The sequence below is a fragment of the Nicotiana sylvestris genome, chromosome 1 (genome assembly GCF_000393655.2).
Source record: "Nicotiana sylvestris chromosome 1, ASM39365v2, whole genome shotgun sequence".
Classification (NCBI taxonomy): Eukaryota; Viridiplantae; Streptophyta; class Magnoliopsida; order Solanales; family Solanaceae; genus Nicotiana; species Nicotiana sylvestris.
Window position 1 is genome coordinate 146764016 of NC_091057.1, and position 21409 is coordinate 146785424.

Here is a 21409-nt window from a genome sequence, read left to right on the forward strand (position 1 = left end):
ATGCAAATTGAGAAAGTCTTTGTATGGTCTAAAGCAGACACCTAAGCACTAGTACGAAAAGTTTAATAGCACATTAGTGGATAATGATTTTATTGTTAATGCATCTGATACTTATGTGTATTCCAAGATGATAGGATCAGATTGTGTTATTATATGTTTGTATGTGGATGACATATTAATCTTTGGCCCTAATGTGAATGTCTTTAATAAGACTAAGAATTTTTTGTCTTCTAAATTTGAAATGAAAGATCTCGGAGAAGCATATGTGATTTTAGGGGTTAAAATCAAAAGAACTACAAATGATTTTTCATTGTCTCTATCTCATTATATTGAGAAAATATTGAAAAAGGTTTAATTGTTGATGTAACACATGTGAGAACTCATTATGATCCTAGAATACACTTGAAGGAATAAGGAATCTAGTATTTCTCAAACTGAGTATGCTAAGATAATCGGTAGTGTAATATTTCTCATGAATTATACACGACCTGATATTGCTTATGCTGTTAGTAGATTGAGTAGATATACTCACAACCCTGGTAGTGAACACTGGAATGCTCTTCATCGTTTGCTAAGGTATTTGAGAGGTACTATGGGTTGGTGTTTGCATTTTAATAAATTTTCTGCTGTTTTAAAAGGATTTTGTGATGCAAACTGGGTTACTGACAATGATGAAGTTAGCTCCACCAGTAGCTACGTGTTTACTTTGGTGCAAGTGCTATTTCATGGAAGTCTTCAAAACAGACTTGTATAACACGATCTACTATGGAGTCTGAATTCATTGCTCTTGAGTTGGCAGGGCAAGAAGCCGAGTGGTTGAGAAATTTATTGGCAAACGTGCCTTTGTGGGGAAGACAAGCTTCACCAGTTTCTCTACATTGTGACTCACATGCGGCAATTGAAATTGCTAAAAATAGTGTGTATAATGGAAAAAGAAGACATATCCGCATTAGGCATGGTGCGGTAAAATAGTTGTTGAAACATGGTGTTATTTCCTTCGAATATGTAAGATCCGAACGAAATTTGGCGGATTCTTTAACCAATGGTTTGGCAAGGAGAATTATCCTTGAAACATCGAGGGGGATGGGGCTAAAGCCAATGGATTGGGGAAGTATGGTGGATACCTTTGTGGTCAAACAAAGCCATATAAGACCTCAAAATACACTATACTTCCTATCCCTATAGCGTGGTAGTAGTGCTTTATAAGGTTGAACTTATTTTACTCATAATGATTCCATAGCCTTAAGGTAGTCTATGTGTAGATATACTCGATGGGATCACCTACGTGAGTGTAAAGGTGCGGTCACCTTTTATGAAAGACTTGGGATGTCTTTCTAGAACACTCATGAGACCCAAGGTGTGTGCATGACCATAAAAGCACTTTGTTAGTATCGCAGAGTTTGCATAAAATTAATGATATGGTACGTGTTGTGGGGGTCTCAACTAATGTCCATTCAGTTCAAGAGTACTTCACTTTGTAGATGTTAGTTGTTGCCTCATTTCACTACGTGTCAATTCAAATCGAGAAAAATATTGACACTTAAGTACATGTTCCTTCTTTTGCCCAAAATTGTTTTATTTTTGTCTTTGCATTAGTGGGGGATTGTTGGAATTCTTAATAATGCAAAGTCAAAAATTTCTTTTACAATCAATAGCCATGAGTTTTTATTTATTTTTAAAATGTCCTATCTATTTCCAAGTGGCCTCTTGCATGAAGCCTTAAAGCCAAGTGTTGAATGACTTTGACAAATGACTATGCAAATCTACCATATGTCTTCATGCATGGAAGAAAAGATACACTTGTCAATATTGGAGCCAAGTGGACTAATATAATGGGACAAGTGTCAAAAGACTCTCGACACTTGTCATACATGCAACCTCCTTAATTGCCTATAAATAGGTTATGAATTAGCCATCATAATAAAAAAAAAATCTTAACCAAGAATCCATTTTGCTAATCATTACTTTTCTTCCTACAATATTCTTTAATTTCTGTAACAACTACAGAAAATACCGTCATCTTCTCTTCTTTATGGGCAACTGTTTTGTGCAAATTCTAAACTTCCAGCCACGAGTGCACGTGTTTGGAGGTGATGTGGAACCTTGGGGAGCGATCGGCCTTAACGATTTGCACCTAGTTGGGCCGAAATTGCTTTCAAGGCAGTGGCTTGCCACGACACAGTATTTTTGATAAATTGTTCTTTTTTCTTTCTTGTTCTTAGTTAATATTATCTAATCATTTTTCTTACAATTACATTTCCATAAGAAATTTCCCTACGGAGTGAGGGCAAACATTGTCTTGGAAAATTTGTTAAAACTTTCCGCTGAGAGTTTGTGGTGTTATGTTCAATTCAAATAGTTTAGGGGGTAGCGAAGACTCTTAAAGTATTTTTAGGGTTGGTGGATAGAATCCCAATTTAATAAAGGGCCTAAATACGAAAAAGCTCACCATTGAAGGCAAACTTTTCAATTTTAAGAACATCATTGGACTGAACGTGCAAATTACCATCTTCTCCTAATTTAAAACTTCTCACAAAATTTGGCGCCTTTTCCACCATTATCAGAAGCTTCCAGCAGAATCTTCAACTCAGAAACCCTAGCAGGAAAAGAAAGAAAACAAAAAATGGTTCTTCTCCAGAACAACCCAACCGCTTCTCGTAAACGTCCGGCGGTGAAATCCAAAACCGGATTTGTTCCTCCTTTTGCTCCGCCCGCCAAAATCCCCAAATCCGCTGAGGAAAATGTTCCACAAATAGCTTCGGAATTGGAAGCGCAAAAGTTAGGGAAATCACAAAATGTAAGTTCGACTGAGAAAATGATATCAGTTCTAGCGGATGCAGGCTGCACATTGATCAACCCGTCGGGTCCGCCATGTCTACCGTCCGACCTACATAGGCTTCGGAACAGTCTCAACCGTCTCTTCTCAGCCGATTCCTCTCTAAAGTCTGAGTTCCTTCAAGGCTTCTCGTCTTACATTAACTCTCCCGGCAACCTTCGCCGGTAAGCCTGCGGAACTGCTCTTTTTTATTTCTTCATTCGTCTCATTTTACAAGATATGAATTGGCGTAGAATTTTGCTAGAAAGGTTTTACTTCTATACTGCACTATTAAGTAAATGTAAAACATCATAGGGCGTCCATGGAAGCATGACATCATTGTCTGAAGTTAAATTGGGTGGATGAATTCAGAATTTTGAAAAATTTGAGGGTTATATAGCTATGAAAACAAATAGGTTTATTAAGAAATAAGAAAGCAATAATTATATTGGAAGGAGTTATACACACAGCCAGTGTAAGGAACTCACACACCATTAGGTCACTTTTACGTGTTGTAGCAACTAACTTGTCTTACTTTCAAAATTACAAATCCCACATTTTAAGGAGGCGTACCTATAGATATTTTTTAGGTGATCTGACAATGTAAAAACTTATTTACATCGAGGAGTGTATATAAAAACTCAATTTTGAATAAGATAGGACTTAAGTTGGGAAAGAGGAAGCATTAATTTTTTTTTTGTGTGTGTGCGTGTGTGTGTGTGTGTGTGTGGGGGGGGATTGTGTGGTGGGGACAGTTACTTTTCAATCTACAGATTTTAGGAGAGTTGAAAAGAAATGAAGGTGCCATCGCTATTTAGCTTCTAGACGTTTCGCGCTATCCCGCACAACATTTTGAGCAGTGAATGCGCTTTATGTTTTTTGTTATGTTTCTTGTCGAATATATTATTACTTGCTAAAAGCACAGGCACGTACTCTTGTGTTTAGTTTACTAGTTCATTTTATATGGGATATCAGGAACTTAAAGATGAGTCCACCAGCTTCTGTTGAATGCATCACCTTATGTTCTAAATGACAAGTGTACTCTTTTATCACAAGCGAAAAAACGTGGTACCAGTCTAGCTTGTAACCACCTACAAGATGTCTCAAGGGGATACATGGTTATTGGCAAGGGACTGTGTATAGGAAATAGGGAAATGATAGATGTTGAATGCTATCGTTCCATACTTTGTCAGTTTCCACAGATGTGTTTTAGATTCATTCATTATGAAATCAGTGTAGATGCATCTAACATTTTTATGCTTTCCAATAAATGTAACTGAAAAGTAAAAGAGATTTTTTTGTGCATCTTTTAAACATTAGATGCAAATACAACTTCTGGTACTCTATACTGTTAATTTGTTATCCAAATTAAGAAATAAATGCTCGAGAAAACTTCTCATCAGAATATCTAACTGTAGCAGCTATTTGATCACGACAGCATTTTATCACCTTCAAGACGTGATGGACTTGGATCAGTACGAAGTGACAGTCTGGCAAGAGTACTGCTACTGGTTCCTTCCATCCAGTCACACATTCAAAACTTGCTGCTTGAAAAGCTTCCTGAGTATTTTGATGTGGACCCTGGTGGAAATGTTGGAGGGAGATCATCCTCTTTATGTCTTGAAGAAGATATAGCAAGGCTGATTCTGAACCAATTCCGGTGGCTTGACTTCCTTGTAGACTCAGAAACATTTACTGAAAAACTCTTTCAAGTATTATCTATTTGCCCGGTTCAATTGAAGAAGGAAATAATTGGGTCATTGCCTGAGATTATTGGGGAGAAAAACAACAAAACTATCATAGATTCGCTTCAGGAGATGCTTCAAGAGGATTCTTCCATTATTGTTCCCATGCTCGACTGTTTCTCTAACCTTCATTTGGATGATATGTTGCAAGAACAGGTTACTTTGTTGAACATGTATTAATCAATATTACTAAATGTTGACTGTCACCAGAATAACACTTTCCTTTTCTGAAAATTGTAAAGGTCATTACAGTGGCGTTATCTTGTATCCGAACAATTGATGTGGAGCATATGCCCTACCTATTGAGATTCCTACTGATTTTGGCTACGCCAGCCAATACTCGTAGGATTATTTCACACATCCGACAACAGCTCAAACTTGCTGGAGCATCGAATGTTTGGACCACACAGCAGAGTAAGATGAAGGGAAAGTCAGTCGTCAACAATGCAGAAGCTTCAATACTTGATGACTTGCGGACAAGTCTTCGATTTAATAAAGTGGGATTTTCAATTTCATTGCCATATACTTGATAATTTCATTGAATCATTAGGTATAAAATATTTACATCTGTTCTGCTCTTTATACATAGGTAATTTGCCAAGAGACATTGAATGAACTGAAAAGCCTTGAGAATGTTCAGAATCATAAGGTGATAGACATATGGTTGCTTATGCTTATATACATGAGCAGCGAGCCTTTACAAAAGAGTGTTGAGAAGTTACTGAAGAAGAAAATTCTTGAGGGCTGTATAGTGGAAACAATGTTTGATCAATGTATTTCTGGGAATAAGGATTTGGCTCAGGTATGGTTTACGCTTTGATATTCATCGCAGAGCTAAAGCTTACATTCCCATTTCCTGTGCGAGCTATATTACTGCAGTTTTGTCATGTTGACTTATTATGCTCTATACTAGGATTATCTTCCTACCCTCCTTTCCATTTCTGAGTACTTACTGGCTTGCAAAGAAGCCAAAGCCCGGGAATTCGGCATTCACATGTACACAAATCTATTCAAAGAGCTCGTGGATAGTTATTCAAGACAGGAAGTAAGATTGTCTTCTCAAGCATTTATTAGATTGTTTCTCCTGATTTTGGAAGTAAATGCAAAATGTTATCCTGCATGCCGTAGTTCCAATTAGCTGTTTTTTAAATGAAGGTCCTTGGAGCATTAATTACTCATGTGGGCTCTGGGATAAGTCATGAAGTGAGTTCTGCTTTGGATGTGCTGGTCCTCCTAGCCTCAAAGTACTCACAGGAGTTGATTCCACTATCTTCTCATATAACTGGTGTGCTTGTTGGTGCAGTGTTGATGCTGACTAGACTAGGAAATTTCGCATAAGGTTTAGTTATATGCTTATTTTTTGGTGCTTCTTTTCAGGCATCCTAGATTACTTGGAGACATTTAGTGTTCAAAACCTGCATAAGGTTGGTGACGCGATCAACCATGCTTCTCTTGGCATCATGATTTAAGCCATTTCCTCGCTTGTCTTTGAGCAACACCTTTTACGTTACAGGTGTATGAAGCTTTCAGTCTTTTGGCATTTTCTGCTCAAGTGAGTACAGTGTCCTTTGGATCTCCTATTTCGAATGAACTACTAGTGATTGTGAGAAAGCAGGTAAATGTACAATATGACACTCTCTAGGATTTATGACAGCGTCATTCTTTTGAGTCACACTGACAGCTTGTGCTCTTCAAATCGTCTGGCAGCTGAGTAATCCTGATCTCATTTATAAGAAGATGGGCTTAATTGGCACTCTCAAGATAGTTTCCTACCTTGGGGATGCAAAAGCTACAAAGCAACTTTCATCATCTCAGGTAGCCTGCTGATACTTGAGATAACTTTATCTTACTCCAAGTGGTCATATTAAAAGACATATGTTGCAGTATTTTGAACCTTGTATTGTCTGACCTTGTTCCATTCTTTTGATGCTGAAGTTTGTCTTTCTGATTTCTCTAGTGGCCGTGTATGTCAGTTTATGCACTAGCTAATCACTCATTTAATAGTTATGTTGTGTAGTCATCTCAATGGAAAGGCCTACTGATAGAAATCAGAAGACAAACTTCCGCAATAAATTCGAAGCAGGACCAGACTCCTAATCTGTAATGAGGCTCAAAATCATTTTGAAGCATTCCAATGTATACCATTCACTGCATAACCTTATTATACTACTTAAACAACTTTAAGAATTCAAATTTATTTAACTATTCCAAAATTTGAATTTCGATGTGATGTTTTCTCTATCAAATTAACTTTTCAGCTATTACTTAATATTTTCTTCCAATACAACTAATATAGTGGACAAGTCAATTAACATTTTAAACTTCTTATCCAGGCAAATAGCATATAAAATGGAACTAAGGAGTACAATTGTTAGTGCCAATAGTAGTTATACGGACTATGAGAATTCAGCAATGGAGTTCTAGTAGTAGTAAGATACTTATGGAAAAAGGCGGTACATTTGAAAAGGTTCTGGCTACATGTGGTTTCTACTTAGATACGCTATATTGCCAGATTATTGTGCTTTGCTGAATACCTTAAATCTGTCTGCTAGTGCTCTAGGTTTTCAACGTGTTACAATAATGCCTATAGCGGAAGTCATTTTATTGCGAGTTCTCTTCTATGTCTGTCATAGTTGATAATTTCCCTTTATTATTACTGGTAAACAATTTTGTCACCTAAAAGCTCCTAACTCTATTTTCAAAGTGAGGTGTTATTTTAGAACATCATAGGTATAGGTATATATCATCATTATTAAAGTGCTTGATAATATTCACTTTTAACCTTCACAATTTTGATGATTAATGAGAGTGACTGTGCTGATCGTATTTCAATACAAAAATTACTGAACCATAATGCCATATTTGATAATGTCCTCAAGTTACTAGATTTTAAGCTGCGTGTTTCTTCACATCGGTTTCAGGGATTTGTCTTGTTTTATTTCCAGGGTGTCTTACGTTGAATTAATTTGTCATGTTGAATTTCCATGTTTTCTTTGTCACGATATTCAGATATTTGAGCTTTCATTTAAACATTGTCATGCCGTAGTTCCTTTATTATGATACTTCTCAATTTATGAGGTTTGGTTTAGAAGTCAAATTACGAGGAAGCTTTGGAGCTTTTGGAAACATCTATGAATTCTTGCAAGCAGCTGCCACTTCCATTGATTATGTTCTATGATGATCTGGCTTTAACATTGAAGAAAAAGGCACTTCATCCAGCCATAGTAGAATGGTAAGCACATGATTATCACTATTAATCAATATTATAGTACATAACACGTGCATTGCTCACAGGACAAGCAAACATGTTGGGGACTTCGAAGCAAAGTTTTTGTGTGACCTTGACGGTGGGGAGCTTATGGTCAAAGAGCTATATTGTGGTTTGGAAGGTATGCTTCGCACGTGCATTCCAGAAACTTCGCTAGCAATTTCCATTAAATAATCATCAATTGAATTTTTTATTTCTGTTTATATGTGCAGGAGATTTATGGATGAACCTCGATGGAGACATATCTCCTATATGTCTGAATGTCTTGCCACTTGTATCCTCTTCATTGCGGTAACTTTGTAATCAATCTCCTTTATTTTACTGCTTGAAAAGTTTATACATCCTTATGTGCTGAATTTTGAGTAACGAAACAAACAGAAATTAAAGTAGTTACACGCCTATTTTTGCTTACACCACTTTTACTAACTGGTTTTAAACTATGAAGCCAGAGAATCACCAACTTATCCAGGGGATCTTGTTCTTTTGATAACCAGGTTACCAGAGTTTTGGAATTAAAATGGTCAATCTGAAAGAAATTCTTCGATGCAAAATTATTTGCTGTCTTAGTCTCAGCTTCACTCAGATATATTCCTGTCTCCCTTCTCCCCCTCCTCCATCTCCTATATCTTACATGTTTCTCTCCTATTTTCCTGCCTCCTGTCCTTTTCCTATCCTGATCAACCTCACCGTTAACAATAGAATCTGAACAAATTACTAACTGAAACATATTTGTTCATACTGAAATGGAATAAATCTTCAAAGGCATATTAGGATGAGGTTGAGTAATTTTGTTAATGCAAAGATTGGGTGGCTGGTTCTGATGAAGGTGAGTAATTTTGTTAATGCAAAGATTGGGTGGCTGGTTCTGATGAAGGACCATTTTAGGAATTTCTCATCACATTCTGTTGTTGCACTTGGGAATACCATTATTGCCATCCTTCATTTTTTCTGAAATATGATAAAAAGGTGCTAGGAGATATTTTTTTGCACTTCAAGGACATATTCTGAGGTTAGAGGGAACTCTGACATTTGCAGAAATTGCCGAGTGACTTTAATTTACCCATATACATCTGTCAGTTAGTCCTACTGCTCTCTTTTAACTCACTGAATGAAATTATTCCAATAGAATGCAACTAGGAGATGTTTCATCACAGCTTGAAAATGTTGTGCGGGACTTGAGGAAAACTTTGACATTTACACCAACATTGCAGTGTCTTTGATTAAATTTCTCCTGACACTCCTTTCTTGCTCTTAACTGAATTTATGTCAAATTTCTATCCAAGTCAAAGTCACCTGTGAACAACCTTGGACTTATAATTATCCTGAGATAGATATATGTTCTAGTAATATTTCTGCCTGTTAGTGTTGTTGTTCTGCATAGATGATCACATATCATACAACGCATGCAGGGCCGCTTCATCACTGCAAATTCTTCCTGCAAACTTCGTTTTGCTGTCTTCAGTAAGTACACAATTCTTCAGAAACTGCATCCTCTAAATTCTTGAATGTTCTATGTTTGATCTCATTGCTTTGTCAGATTGAGAGGTTGGCAAATCAAGGATCTCTTGCAGGAATTGATGCACTTCTTGGCTGCCCTATACACCTTCCTTCCTCTAAGGTGGGATTCGGGTCAATTGATTTTTTGGTTATTTACAAACTTGTTTTTAGTTTTATGACCCTACCTATTTTTTTTTTACACATGAGAGATTTACTTTTACATGTAAGAGATCTGTCTTCTATACATAAGAGATCTAAAAAGGTCATTTTCTTAAATTTAAAATTGTAAAGGAGCATGATGTACAAATAGCACATGGGATTCAGTGCCTTCCCAGTTACTCTTATAAACCATTTCAATCACATCCACTGCGAAAATTAGTTGCGATCAACTCTATGATCCTTTATATCCATTCCTTTAAACTCAAGAAAGTTCCTATGATCAAAATGAAATTTGCCTTTAGTTTATGATCATCCTCCCACTTACGTAATCTCTTTAATTGTAAATAATAAAAGGGCCAATGTCTAAGCAATATCTAGAAACCAAAATAGTCATCTGCTAAGTGAGATAATTATAAGTTAATAAAAAATTAGCATCTATTAATAGCTAGCAGGAGATAGTTCACATCATCATCTAACTTTGGAGATGAAAAGACGTGCCTGCATTAGTGCTCTAAACTGCACTTTTTGGAAATTTTATTTTGGTCCGATTTTGGATTAAAAATTATGTAATTAAACTTAAAGGTGGGGAAACTGGAAATGATGTTTAAATCACCTCTATGTCCCAAATTGAGGTGGGCATATTATTGCTCATTTTCAACCACCTATTTTATATTGACTGTCATGTTGGACTTTTACATGCTTTAATGTTTTAGGCAATGACTTTGTAGAATAGCGAATAAGGTAATTTGCAGTATGCATGATTTAATGTAGGTGAATTATGAATAAGCTGAAAACAGTATTTTGAGGATATGACTTTGTTGGCTGATATCCCTGGTGTATAAAAAGGGTATAGACAGGCGGGCCAAAGTGGAGTGATGGACCAAATTTTGACTTCTTGAGATGTTGTAAAGTGAAAAGTGGATACTGAATAAACTTTATTACATGTAGTAAGAGGTGACTAAGTACCATTTTGAGGAAGTGGATGGTAGTTAGGCATGACCAACGGAAACTGTGATACTCCCGTGATCCTATTATGTGTGATAATAATTCTCATTTTGAGGCTCGCTTAACGTTCAACAATCTTTTCTCAACAAACTTCTCTACATAATAATCTCGTAAGTTTCATGAAGTCAGATACATTGAAAAAATTCGATACACTTTAGTGTGTGATATCAAAACAGTCAAAGGTCTTGGTTCGAGCACCATCATCTTTTGTATAAAATTCTTTTTTGTGTTTGGTCCAAGACTCTAAGGAAAATAAATTAGCTTGCATATACTGACATTGTACGGATTAAATGTATAAATTTGTTTTCTCTAATAATTTAAACTTTTAGAGAGGTAGTTCACTCAACTCATATGTTCCCTGCCTAACTAACTTAATTACCAACAACATCATGATATTTTAGTCAAACTAACTCTTAAATGTTTTCGTCTTTAACAAATCAAGTTAAATTGACTCAATTGTCAAGGCAAGGTTGGAAAATCAGTCTAACCTTATTTTGTTCATCCATGGACGGTGGACCAGGTTCAATATGCTTTAATCAAGCTGTAGATTGGGTTTTCCTTATGAAGCACACCTAATCTCTTAACAAAATGGAATAGTAAATTATACAAATTATATGCTTAAGCTTGCTTTGCATCTTCCATTAAAACCATGCCTTTCTATGCTGAAACTAGGTTGAAAAGGGTGTAGGTAAAATGTGTTGGGTGGGCTCTTCAACCCACGGAGAGGCCTGTGTATGAACTTTGAGCCTAGTGCCAACTAGCACTGGCTTGCTTTGCAACATAAGCTTGCGCCAAGTAATTTGATTCAAGCTCTTATGTTGGTCATTTGGAGAGAATGAAATAGGAGAGCTTTTGAAGATGTTGAGATGAACTTTGTACAATTGAGGAATAGCCTTTTATGCCTTATTTCTTTTTGGTGTACCCGTGAGATTCCTTTATGTATAGAAGATTAGATGTCATTAGTAGAGAACCATATCTTTTTGTAGGGTCTCTATGCCTTTGGTATACTTCTTTTATACGGGCGTTTTTATGCCCATATTGTTAATAAAATGATAACGTTGTTAAAAAAACCATGGGTATATGACTTCCTCCATTTCAAGCTGAATGTCCAATTTTCTTTTTTCATCCTGTGTCCAGCCCAAATAATGATCACCTTTTTGAAAGATAAGTTTTCAAACATACTGCACTTCACAAAAAATTATATTGATCTCACATTTTCTCTTTCAAATGAAACTTTCTCTATTCTATTATCGAAAACAGAAAAAAGGTCAATATGTGGCCATATCCTTCATTAACAAATGCTGTACTATTCGTGTTTTCAACTATACGCTTGATAAATTGCAAAATCAAACTAAGAATTTCACTTTGCAATAGAGGGAATAATAGTTCAAAATTGATCTGCTCTGGCTTCAAATGCCCTGTGCTTCCAATGTTAATTCATATTTGATTTGTACACCATTTATTTTGTATGACCTGTATATTGAATATTTACTTCTATAGATGCATTTACATATTAAAGTATAAAAAATGTTACTTGGCAGTATATTGGTGTATGACTAAAATTTTGTAGGCTTATACCTGCTGCATGCTTCTCCGTGTGCTAATAATGTCCATTTTATTTGTCAGTTCTTCTCTGAACCACTTTGGGGCTCTTTAAGTGGAAAGCAAAAGCAAATCATTATCTTATCATTGTACTATGCTGCCAATTGGCTGCGGGAACTGGTAGGTATTGTTGATAATCTCGCCAATGTGGTGTGGGTGATTTATTTCTGGAAATATATTATGTTTAAGCATGCTATCTGACTTCTCTGGTATATTATGTAGCTCAATGCCTTTTGCACTCAAGCTGTCAATGAATGTGATGCATTCAGTCAAGCAACAAGAGAGGAGATAACTCTTAAACTTTTTAAGCGGTTGAGGAACCTCGTGTATGTGCTCATGTCCTTTTCCTGTATGCCATGCATGATATAACTTTTGAGCCCTGCATGTTTTGAGGACCCTTTTTGACCTCCTAACTAGTTATCAACTCTGTTCATCTTCATGCATCTTTGTCACAAACAACTCATAAAGGAGGATTATCTGTTTCCCAGATCCCATTAACATTTAATGGTGAAAGGAAATGGTTTGTCCCTGTATTGTATAATGGGCACCCACTAGTTTCTTTGAATTTTCTGTGAGCTATCAAAGTAAGATAACAACCCACTCCTGTACACGGTAATCTTTGCTTAACTTATGTGTGTCTTCACTAGTTGCAGAGTGATTTAAAACAGTTCTATAAAAATCTTCCTTCTTCCAGGTTACGGGATTTACAAATTCTTAAAAATACATCTTACAATTGAATGGCCTTCATTCTGTATTCATTTTATGCTTTGATTCGACAAATGTCAGGCCTGGCTGGATGTGTTATCTTTCTCTTGTAAACTTCCTTAATGTGCTTTCTTTGAGAACGAACCCTGAAGTTCCTTCTCTCGAGCAACTTTACGCTGCAATATGCATATGCATCAGCAACTGCATGATATCTAACCCATGAGTCAGTTCTTTATCAATAAAGAATCATGCTGTGACAACAGAACTTCATAAAGCTAACAAAGGTTTACTAATGCAGATTCCTGGAGAGCTTACTAAACAGTTCCCTCAGACAGTGCTCCTTTTCTTTACCTGAACTCCAACCTCATCTGGAGTCCTTGTCACTGAACAAGCTTGATCATAATAGAGATCAGGAGATTAAGAATGAGCATGGTAATGGGAATGGTGGTTTATTACAAAAGAAGAAGAAAGAGAAAAAGACCAGTCAAGCATCACTTACTGATGGAAAACTTAGGCAGCCAACCATCATGGATGTTCTAAGGAAAGCAGGTGCAGTTCCGAGCCAAGAACCAAGTGTGAGTCCTTCTGGAACGTGCTCTAAAGGTAGCACACCTGAGCCATCAGGGAATCAACCACGTAATTCTAATATACCAGCAAATGTCGATGTTTCTACCGCTCTGGAGCATGTGGAAGCACAAAGATACAAATTCAGGCCTCTTTTGCTGGATTGCTTTGCCATCTTAGCTTTTCAGAAGGTAGTACTAGTGTCTCTAATGAGTTCCTTCCTTTCACTGTCTAAATGGGTTTTGATTTGAGCTAGCCAGTGCCTGAAGTATATGGGTCTTTTCACTGGTGTCACTCTTTTAAATCCTTTTTCAGCCAGTGCATAACCTTCGTTTGATTTTCCTTTTATTTCCTGGCCATTCTATCTGGATATTATGGGCTGGGTATTTCTTACATCTCAGGGCTTCATTTGAAGTCTTCTGCATGCCCCATCTGGAGAAAACATGTTTCCACCGCCGAGGTGTTACTTTTCTGGTGGTACCATCTTGATACTTGGCCTTTATTTGACTATTGAACTGTATCTAGATTCTTGAATCAGGGTTCTTCATCAAATGTCTAAATAATGAAGAAGATAAACGAGAATGACTTACCATGAATACAACTCTTAGGCATTTTCTTGAGCACCAAATGCTTTTAGTAGCGTGATAGAGTATTGACATAGCGACGCTAGCTGCACATAGAACTTTAAGGACGCCTTCCCAGAACAAAAGAATTGGTTACGCGATGAAAGATTTAGGAGTTATCTTATTTGAATTATTTTATCTGATTCGAGCAATGTTTATCACATGATATTTCGTGTCTTTAATCAAAACAATTTCTGTAATTGCTTAGTATTTGGCTGTCATGTGAGAATATTGCCTTTTGAACTAATATCCACAGTATTACTCTGTTGAAAGTAGTTAATGATTATTGAATGAACACATCTAAATAATCAGAACTAGCTTTCCGACCAAATCCATATATGCTTTTGTTCTGATTATTAGTTGATTGATTGGTCTGCTAACTCTGCCCTTACTCCTGTGATCAGTTGATAGATTTCATTGCCAACTTGCATCTTTCTTTCCTTCCATTCTTACCTTCCCTTTTTCTAATTTGCAACGGTAAAGTAACATATCTTTCTTCGGTCATTAGTCCTTTGAGGCACAACTCTGGTGCTATTTTGACAATTTATGCAATAACTTTTTTCCTTCAACTAAGAGTAATAAAAAAAGAGAGGAGATTTGTGAACTGATAGACAATTCTTTTATTAAGTTGACACTTGATATCTCTTTGCAATGTGTAAATTCACATAATAGCTGCCAGAAATCATTGCAGGCCTGCACAGCATTTCTAACTTGTTTAAGTATGGGTTTTCAATGCAGACTCAGGATTCCTGCTGTGCAGATTCAGCTTCTGAGGTATTCAATGAGCTCCTTTAGTCATGCCCTCTTCATTAGGGTATATGAACCTCTCATGGACGTGTTCAGTTCCTTTTTCCTTTTTAATTGTTTAAATTTGTAATATTGTGAAATTTGTGCATAAATTCAAGTGTACTTATATTTAGACTTTCATCTTTGAGAATATCTAACTCCCTGGTGGTTCCAGTTGCCCCTTTGTCTATATATTCTGCGGGATCTAAACAGAAAGCTGGACTACTTCAGTCCACGAAGGCATATATTGGTTAGGCGCATGAGTGTTCCTCCTGCATTTGGTGAGATGAAAGTCATAGAGTTCATAAGCAAAATTCAGCCACTATTTCCTTCTCTTAGAAGGCACTTGAATTCTGCAGTATCTGGTGTTAGAGCAGGTATTACAGCAGGCTTTGTTCAATGCCTTGCCAAAAGAAAAATGCCAAATTTAGATATCTTACATAGAGTTTATGCAGATACAGAGATATGCCCGGATCATTGGAAAACTCATTCCGCCTTTGCTGGAAATCCTGATATACCCAATATTACAATCTTTAGACCATCAGTTTCGAGATTTGTCATAAAAGAGACACTTCAATGCTTTGGCAAGGTAAAACATTTCGGTCCTAATCTTCGCCTCTATAAAACAAAAACTAAAAGAAACGGTTTGGAGGAGGGGGGGGGGTTAATTCTCTTTTTCCTTGCTAGATTTCTGATCAAATTTGTATCTCTTGTTTCCTTTTCTTTCACTTCAATTGCAGATGCTAAACATTCCGGATGTTCAGAGAGACAGGTCAGTACTTTCTGATCTTCTGGAGGCATTCCAGCCAATCAGCATGACAGACTGCTTTTTCGAAGGCATGCAATTGATTCCATCACCAGGAGACATAGGTTATCTATATGCTGGTGCATATTCATTCGTTGGGACTATCTTTGATTCAGGTATGCTACTTCTGAATTTGTTCTTTTGGTTCACATATTTCTTTCATTTATCAAGGAAGAATATGTTGGTCTCTACCACTTGACTTTTTTCCTTGCAGCACGTGCTGTCTCATTTGCTTTGGCATCCGACATATTGTTAAGCTTAGAATCAGTACTTTCCTCTATCCGAACTATACTAGATAACGATCTCGATGATATTGGAAAAGATATTCGCACAGGTTTTTCGAAAGAGCTACTTTCTTTTCTGTCAAAGAAGCTGGGAACTTTTGCTTACAAACTCTTGATGGAAAAGTGTGATGGCGTTAATGACATTGAAGATGGTCAGAAAGTCAAAGTATGTTAATATAGTTGCTCCAGCAAACATCACCATCGTGTTTCTTGAATGACAGCTGACTGTACAATAAATTTTCTTTGGGTTGCTAGTTTGATTAATTTTTAATTGCAGGCAGAGGTCATTCAAAAGCTTTTACGAATTTACTTGGAAAATAGCGAGTCCACTTCCGATTCCCTAAGTGAACTTGCCTGCTCCGTTTTTCCCCAGGTGCATATATTAGGTTGTTTACATAGTGCTGCTTAGTCAGATCATTTGTTGTGTTTGAACCGAATGTGAAAGTATTGCTAGATATTTCACATATTGCATCAAACCTTCTGCTGTAAGCTTATCTGTTAAACTTTCCCTGAATTTGTAAAATATTGCTTCAAAACCTTCTGCTGCGAGATAATTGTTATGCAATAGGGCTTGAAGTTCAAAGGGTGTACATGGAGACCTTAAGGATTCTTTATAACCTCCTTTAGCCTTTAAAAGTAAGCTTAAACTACATGATTATACAATGTACTTGTTTAATACACTTGGGTGACGTTTGTAGTAATGGAGAAAATAATCTCCACATAAAATTCAACATTGTTTTATACAATGTTTGGTTTGATTTTCTTTTCCACATAAAACTTGGCATAATGCATTAGAATGTTTGGTTTCACCCCGTTAGCTCTAATGTGGATAGTTTGGGGGGAGAGAAATAGGAGAGCTTTTGAGGGGATTGAGTCTCCTTTTTCACATCTTAAGAATAGTCTTTATCTTTGATCGCTTTTTGGTGCACTCATATAGCCCCTATTTGTATAGAAGATTGGGCGTCTTTTGTAAAAAATTATGTTACTGATGTAAATTCTCTACTTTTTGGTATACTTCTTGTATACGGGAGTTCTCTCCTTTTGATTAATACAATTTACCTTATAAAAAAAATATTTGGTTTCAAAATTTCTTTTCCGCATAACTGAAGCTCACATAAGTTATGCGGAAATATATGTATTATTTTATGCTTGATTGAGTGTGGAATAAGAATGCGGAGTTAGTAGCACATGGATTAAATCACGAAATGACAAAAATAACCCTTCGTGTAGTTACCAAAATAACTTATCCCTGCATAACTTGTTTCTAAGCCAAACGATCCCTCATGTATTAGTTACTTTTACTTCAGTTATAGTAGCATAACAACAACAATAACAAACCTAGTGGAATCCCACAAGTGGGGTTTGAGGAGGGTAGTGTGTACACTGACCTTACCCCTACCTTGAGAAGGTAGAGAGGTTATTTCCTGTAGACCCTCGGCTCAAAGAAAGATGAATAAAAGAAGCAATAGTAACAAGCAGTAACACCCGCAATCCAATGAGTTCAGTTACAGTAGCACGCTATGTTGATTTTCTGCCTGAATCTCATACTATTTGAAGCTCACTAGTAACGAGGATGCAATAAAATCTACGCTACTCTATTTGAAATGTCAGTAAATATATCTCAGTTAATTGACTGCTGTTATTTATGAGTTAATTGGCTTGTTGAGTCTTCAGAGTTTATCTATGTTAGGCAGACTTGTGTGGTAACTGGTATGGTTGTCTACTGGACAAGTGGACATTGTTTTGTCCAAGGATCTTTACCCTATAAAATCAATCAAGAGAGTGTATGCATGCCCTACTTTTTGGCAGATCAGGGGTCTCGGTAAAGTTTTAATACCAAGAGATATACATGGCCAAAGTCATTTACATTGTTGATTGCTTCAAACGTATTGGAAAAATCATGAAAGCAGCAATACCCACTTTGCATATTAAGTGGCTAGATTTGAATGTGTATGGACGTTAATAATTTAAGAACTGAAATTCAATGTCTTGAATTTTTTTTATTATATATATATATCTAATAACCTCAGTTTTAACTTTATAGTTGTTTACTCTGGAGAATGGTAATTGTGAAAATGTTGGCATTTAATATGCTTAGTGGTCTGTGAGTGTGATACACTGATACTAGGCAAACCCACAATTTAATCGTATTTTGTTTATATGTCAGGTTTCATCACGCAAATCAGCAGCGGAAGATGGCTGTAGTTTTCCTACTCTATGTCCTGCAACATTTTGCATTTGGTACCGGGTGATGGTAAGATTTCCACAATGCACTCAATTCTTTGTGCGTTATTCATGTGGAAATTATATGCGTATAAAAACAAGATGTTTACTGAAGATGATTTAATGGTGCAGCATGAAGAGAATCTTGCTATGATTAACCGCTTGGTGGGTACCTAAATCTTATATACTATTTAGAAGCTACACGTCAACAGATGGAACTTCCATGATAAAAATATAACTGTTGTGTTCTTCTTTACCTGCTTAGGTTAAGGAAATTTCACTGCTGGAGAAAGCCAGAGGTGGAGTTGAAGTGGAAGATGTCAAATGCCTTCTGAAGAAACTACAACAATCTGTTAATGTAGTTGTGTCTTTAGTCAACATGTGCAAGACTCACGATAAGGTGGTTGTCTTGCTTTAAATTTCTTATTTTAATTGCCACTCAGCTTTCTGATACCAACAAAATTGGTGTTGACTAATAGGTCAACGTCCGTGCAATTGCTGTCAAGTTCGGTGGGAAGTTTGTTGACTCTTTCCTCAAAGGTACTTACCTCTATCATGGATCAGGGTACAAGGACCTCTTTTTATCAGTTAAGGGAGGGTGATTTCTTCTGCCTCATCTTTGTGATTGTAACAAAATATGACGTATTGGAATTAACAAATGTCTTCAGCTTTTGGTTTCTTACAGGGGCAATTTGAATTGCAACGTGAGCAAATAATTCAGATGGTAAGATGAGTGAATTACTGGCTTGAACCATCATTGACTTTAGATTAAGGAGTCTCTCTATATTTATTAGGTTAGAGAGCTTCAGATGGCAACGAGAACTATACAGACGCTGTGTTCAGAAGCAAAGGTTTGACAGAAATCCCGTATGCTTCAGTCTATGCTCATTCGTTGTGGCCTAGACATCTTTCTGTACTTTCATTTGTGTTTTCTTTTCTTTCTGGCAGGGCATGAAACAAACAGCAATAACCAGCAAAATCCCAATCACCAAGAGATCTATGGAGCGGTTCTTGTTTCGTGTCAAGGAACTTCTTCACTCAACGTCAACTGGATGCACTTTTTGGATGGGTAATTTTACCTTGTATTTACTGGCATGTTACTGTAATCAGATAGTTGATCAAATTATTTTATAATTGTTTACCGTGAAAATGGTAATAACAATTAAATTTGATTTTGTTCGTTCTAAAAATACGTGATTTATTTTTATGATAGTTGTTAGGGCAATAGATGCTAAGTGAGGTGCTTGGAATCAAGATAGGAGCTTAAAACAAGATGTTAACCAAACTCAATGGCTGTCGATCGGGGCCTCGTGCTTGCTTATTCGGGGCCTCGGGATCGAGTCTAATGGCCCGCCGAGGGTAGTCGATGGAGACTAACAGTTATAATAAAATTAATGACGGCTCTTTATGGCCAATAGTAAGCAATAAATGAAGAACAATAAATATGACACAACGGATATGAACAATAAATGCAAGTAAAGAGGTCGGGAGAATGTGTTAGAGAGCAGAGAGAATTATTGAGCAACAGGTGTCTACAAAATGACAAGGATCCCCTTTATATATGAGGAGGAATCCTAACACAGTACAAAAAACATTAATTACAAAGATAAGGAGATGGTACAACTAGTCAATGCCTTGATTCGTTTTTTGGACTAGTCCATTAGACTTTGTCAGCCCCATTTATGCGCCTTGGGAACTCCCCACTTTTTCTCCGTAACCGTTGGTCTGTACTGTTTCGAGGTCGAGCGTCGATGGCCCTCGAGGGATGAAACTCGACTATGGTCTCGAGCCTTCGAGACATGCTTACGAAGCGTCGTAACGACGGAAATTGGACCTCCGATTTTACCGTATACAATAATATTATTCTGTGTGCTAATAAAGTTTTTAATGATTTAAAGGCCAAAATCTTTCCATGTTCAATACATGCACGTATTTGTTTGATCTGATATCAATTTCTAATCTGGGAGAACTAAAAGACTTGCTCATTCAGTGAATTTCACGGTCGCCGTCGCGACATCTGTTACATTCATTGGAACCTATGCCAAAATAACTGTGATGCAAGGAGAAATTTCTTTTTTAAGCCGAGGGTGTGATGGTCCTTTTTCAGATTTAGAACAGTATAATGATCAAGTTTCATGCTTCTGGTGTCCCCACATATATGTGGAAGTTTGTTAACAAATCTGCTGCATCGATAGCTAGCTTTGTCTTCTCGTAGAAGTTTTTGATGCTTCAGACTTAAATTTGTGTAGTACAATGGTATCTGAATTTCGTTTCTTCATTCTGGCAGGCAATCTAAAGCATAAAAATTTGATGGGGGATGTAGTAAGCTCCCAGGCATATATAGATGATCAAAATGACAATATGGACAATGTTTCTATGGAAGATATGGTTATTGATGAACCCACAGATGTTGCTGGTGAATGAGGACCTCATTAATTCAAGCAACTAGAGCTGACCTAAAAAAATATCCGACACAGCCAGAGCTGACTCAAGACAATTATGTGAGCGCTATTGATTTCTAACTCTTATGTGTTTGTGCGTGATCGGTGGGTGACTAGATCCTTGGGGACTTGCCCATCCTTTTTTGTTACGACTCTTCATTTGCTGTAGATTCCATCCCTCATACCTCATGCTTGGTTCCCAATATGAGAAATGCTGAAATAGGGATGAATTCCGTAATTTACTGCCCCATATGACGTTTGAAAGAAAGAAGTGTATATACTAGTGAGGAACTATTATATTATTACAGTTTGAGAAGTCAAACAGTTTTTTCTCTGAATGTAACATCTCAAACATGTCCTAAAATGTGTCAACTATAAGAAAATGTATTTAATTGTACTTTTAGTATAGTTTGTAAATATGTAGGATTAAATTTTATTCAAATTAAGAATTTGATATCCGAATTTAGTCAAGAAATTGGATGCCTTGACTCTTGTAAATGTAAATTGCCTATGCCCTCTGAAACATTAATCTGTTTGTGCCTCTACACTAAAAAATGGAGTAATCTGACGATTCTTTCATGTATATGCTGGTTTGCACAGCTTACAGATCAGCCTTGGGAAGAATTGTTATGGTTTAGCCCTTATTGCAATCAGGGATTGTTGGCGATATTTTTTACATGGAAATTATAAAATGGGCTTCCCCTAGATTTCACACCAGCAGCTTGCATCTATTGTTTGAAAGCTTCTGCACAGTATCCTTTTGATACATGCTCCATGCTCCTATGTAGATAAGTTGTAATTAGCCATCATTATCAAAGTTTTCTCGACACCTCTGGCTCTTGCAATTTTCTGAATGCCTTTGGCATGGATAGTGTGAATACACCTTT

General features: G+C 36.6%; 1 protein-coding gene across 3 annotated transcripts; it reads left to right on the forward strand.

The window, feature by feature from the left end:
- Window positions 1-2569: 2569 nt before the first annotated feature.
- LOC104213569 (uncharacterized) lies at window positions 2570-20978 on the forward strand. 3 transcript variants are annotated; one of them, XM_009763099.2, is made up of 31 exons: window positions 2570-3000; window positions 4254-4716; window positions 4803-5057; window positions 5150-5362; window positions 5474-5605; window positions 5716-5845; window positions 5938-5984; window positions 6074-6175; window positions 6268-6375; window positions 7650-7792; window positions 7855-7949; window positions 8041-8119; window positions 9238-9289; window positions 9366-9446; window positions 12116-12211; window positions 12314-12417; window positions 13095-13551; window positions 14722-14757; window positions 14945-15146; window positions 15225-15358; window positions 15510-15690; window positions 15789-16024; window positions 16136-16231; window positions 18026-18112; window positions 18214-18246; window positions 18347-18481; window positions 18561-18621; window positions 18750-18805; window positions 18876-18932; window positions 19030-19150; window positions 20369-20978. In XM_009763099.2, exons 1-31 carry the CDS (start codon window positions 2624-2626, stop codon window positions 20503-20505), a joined length of 4506 nt encoding a protein of 1501 aa, XP_009761401.1. In that variant the 5' UTR covers window positions 2570-2623; the 3' UTR covers window positions 20506-20978. The 3 variants fall into 3 exon arrangements, with proteins under 3 accessions (XP_009761401.1, XP_009761402.1, XP_009761403.1); XM_009763100.2 differs by having other exon boundaries at window positions 7653-7792; XM_009763101.2 differs by lacking the exons at window positions 19030-19150; window positions 20369-20978 and having other exon boundaries at window positions 18767-18805; window positions 18876-18933.
- The last annotated feature ends 431 nt before the right edge of the window (window positions 20979-21409 follow it).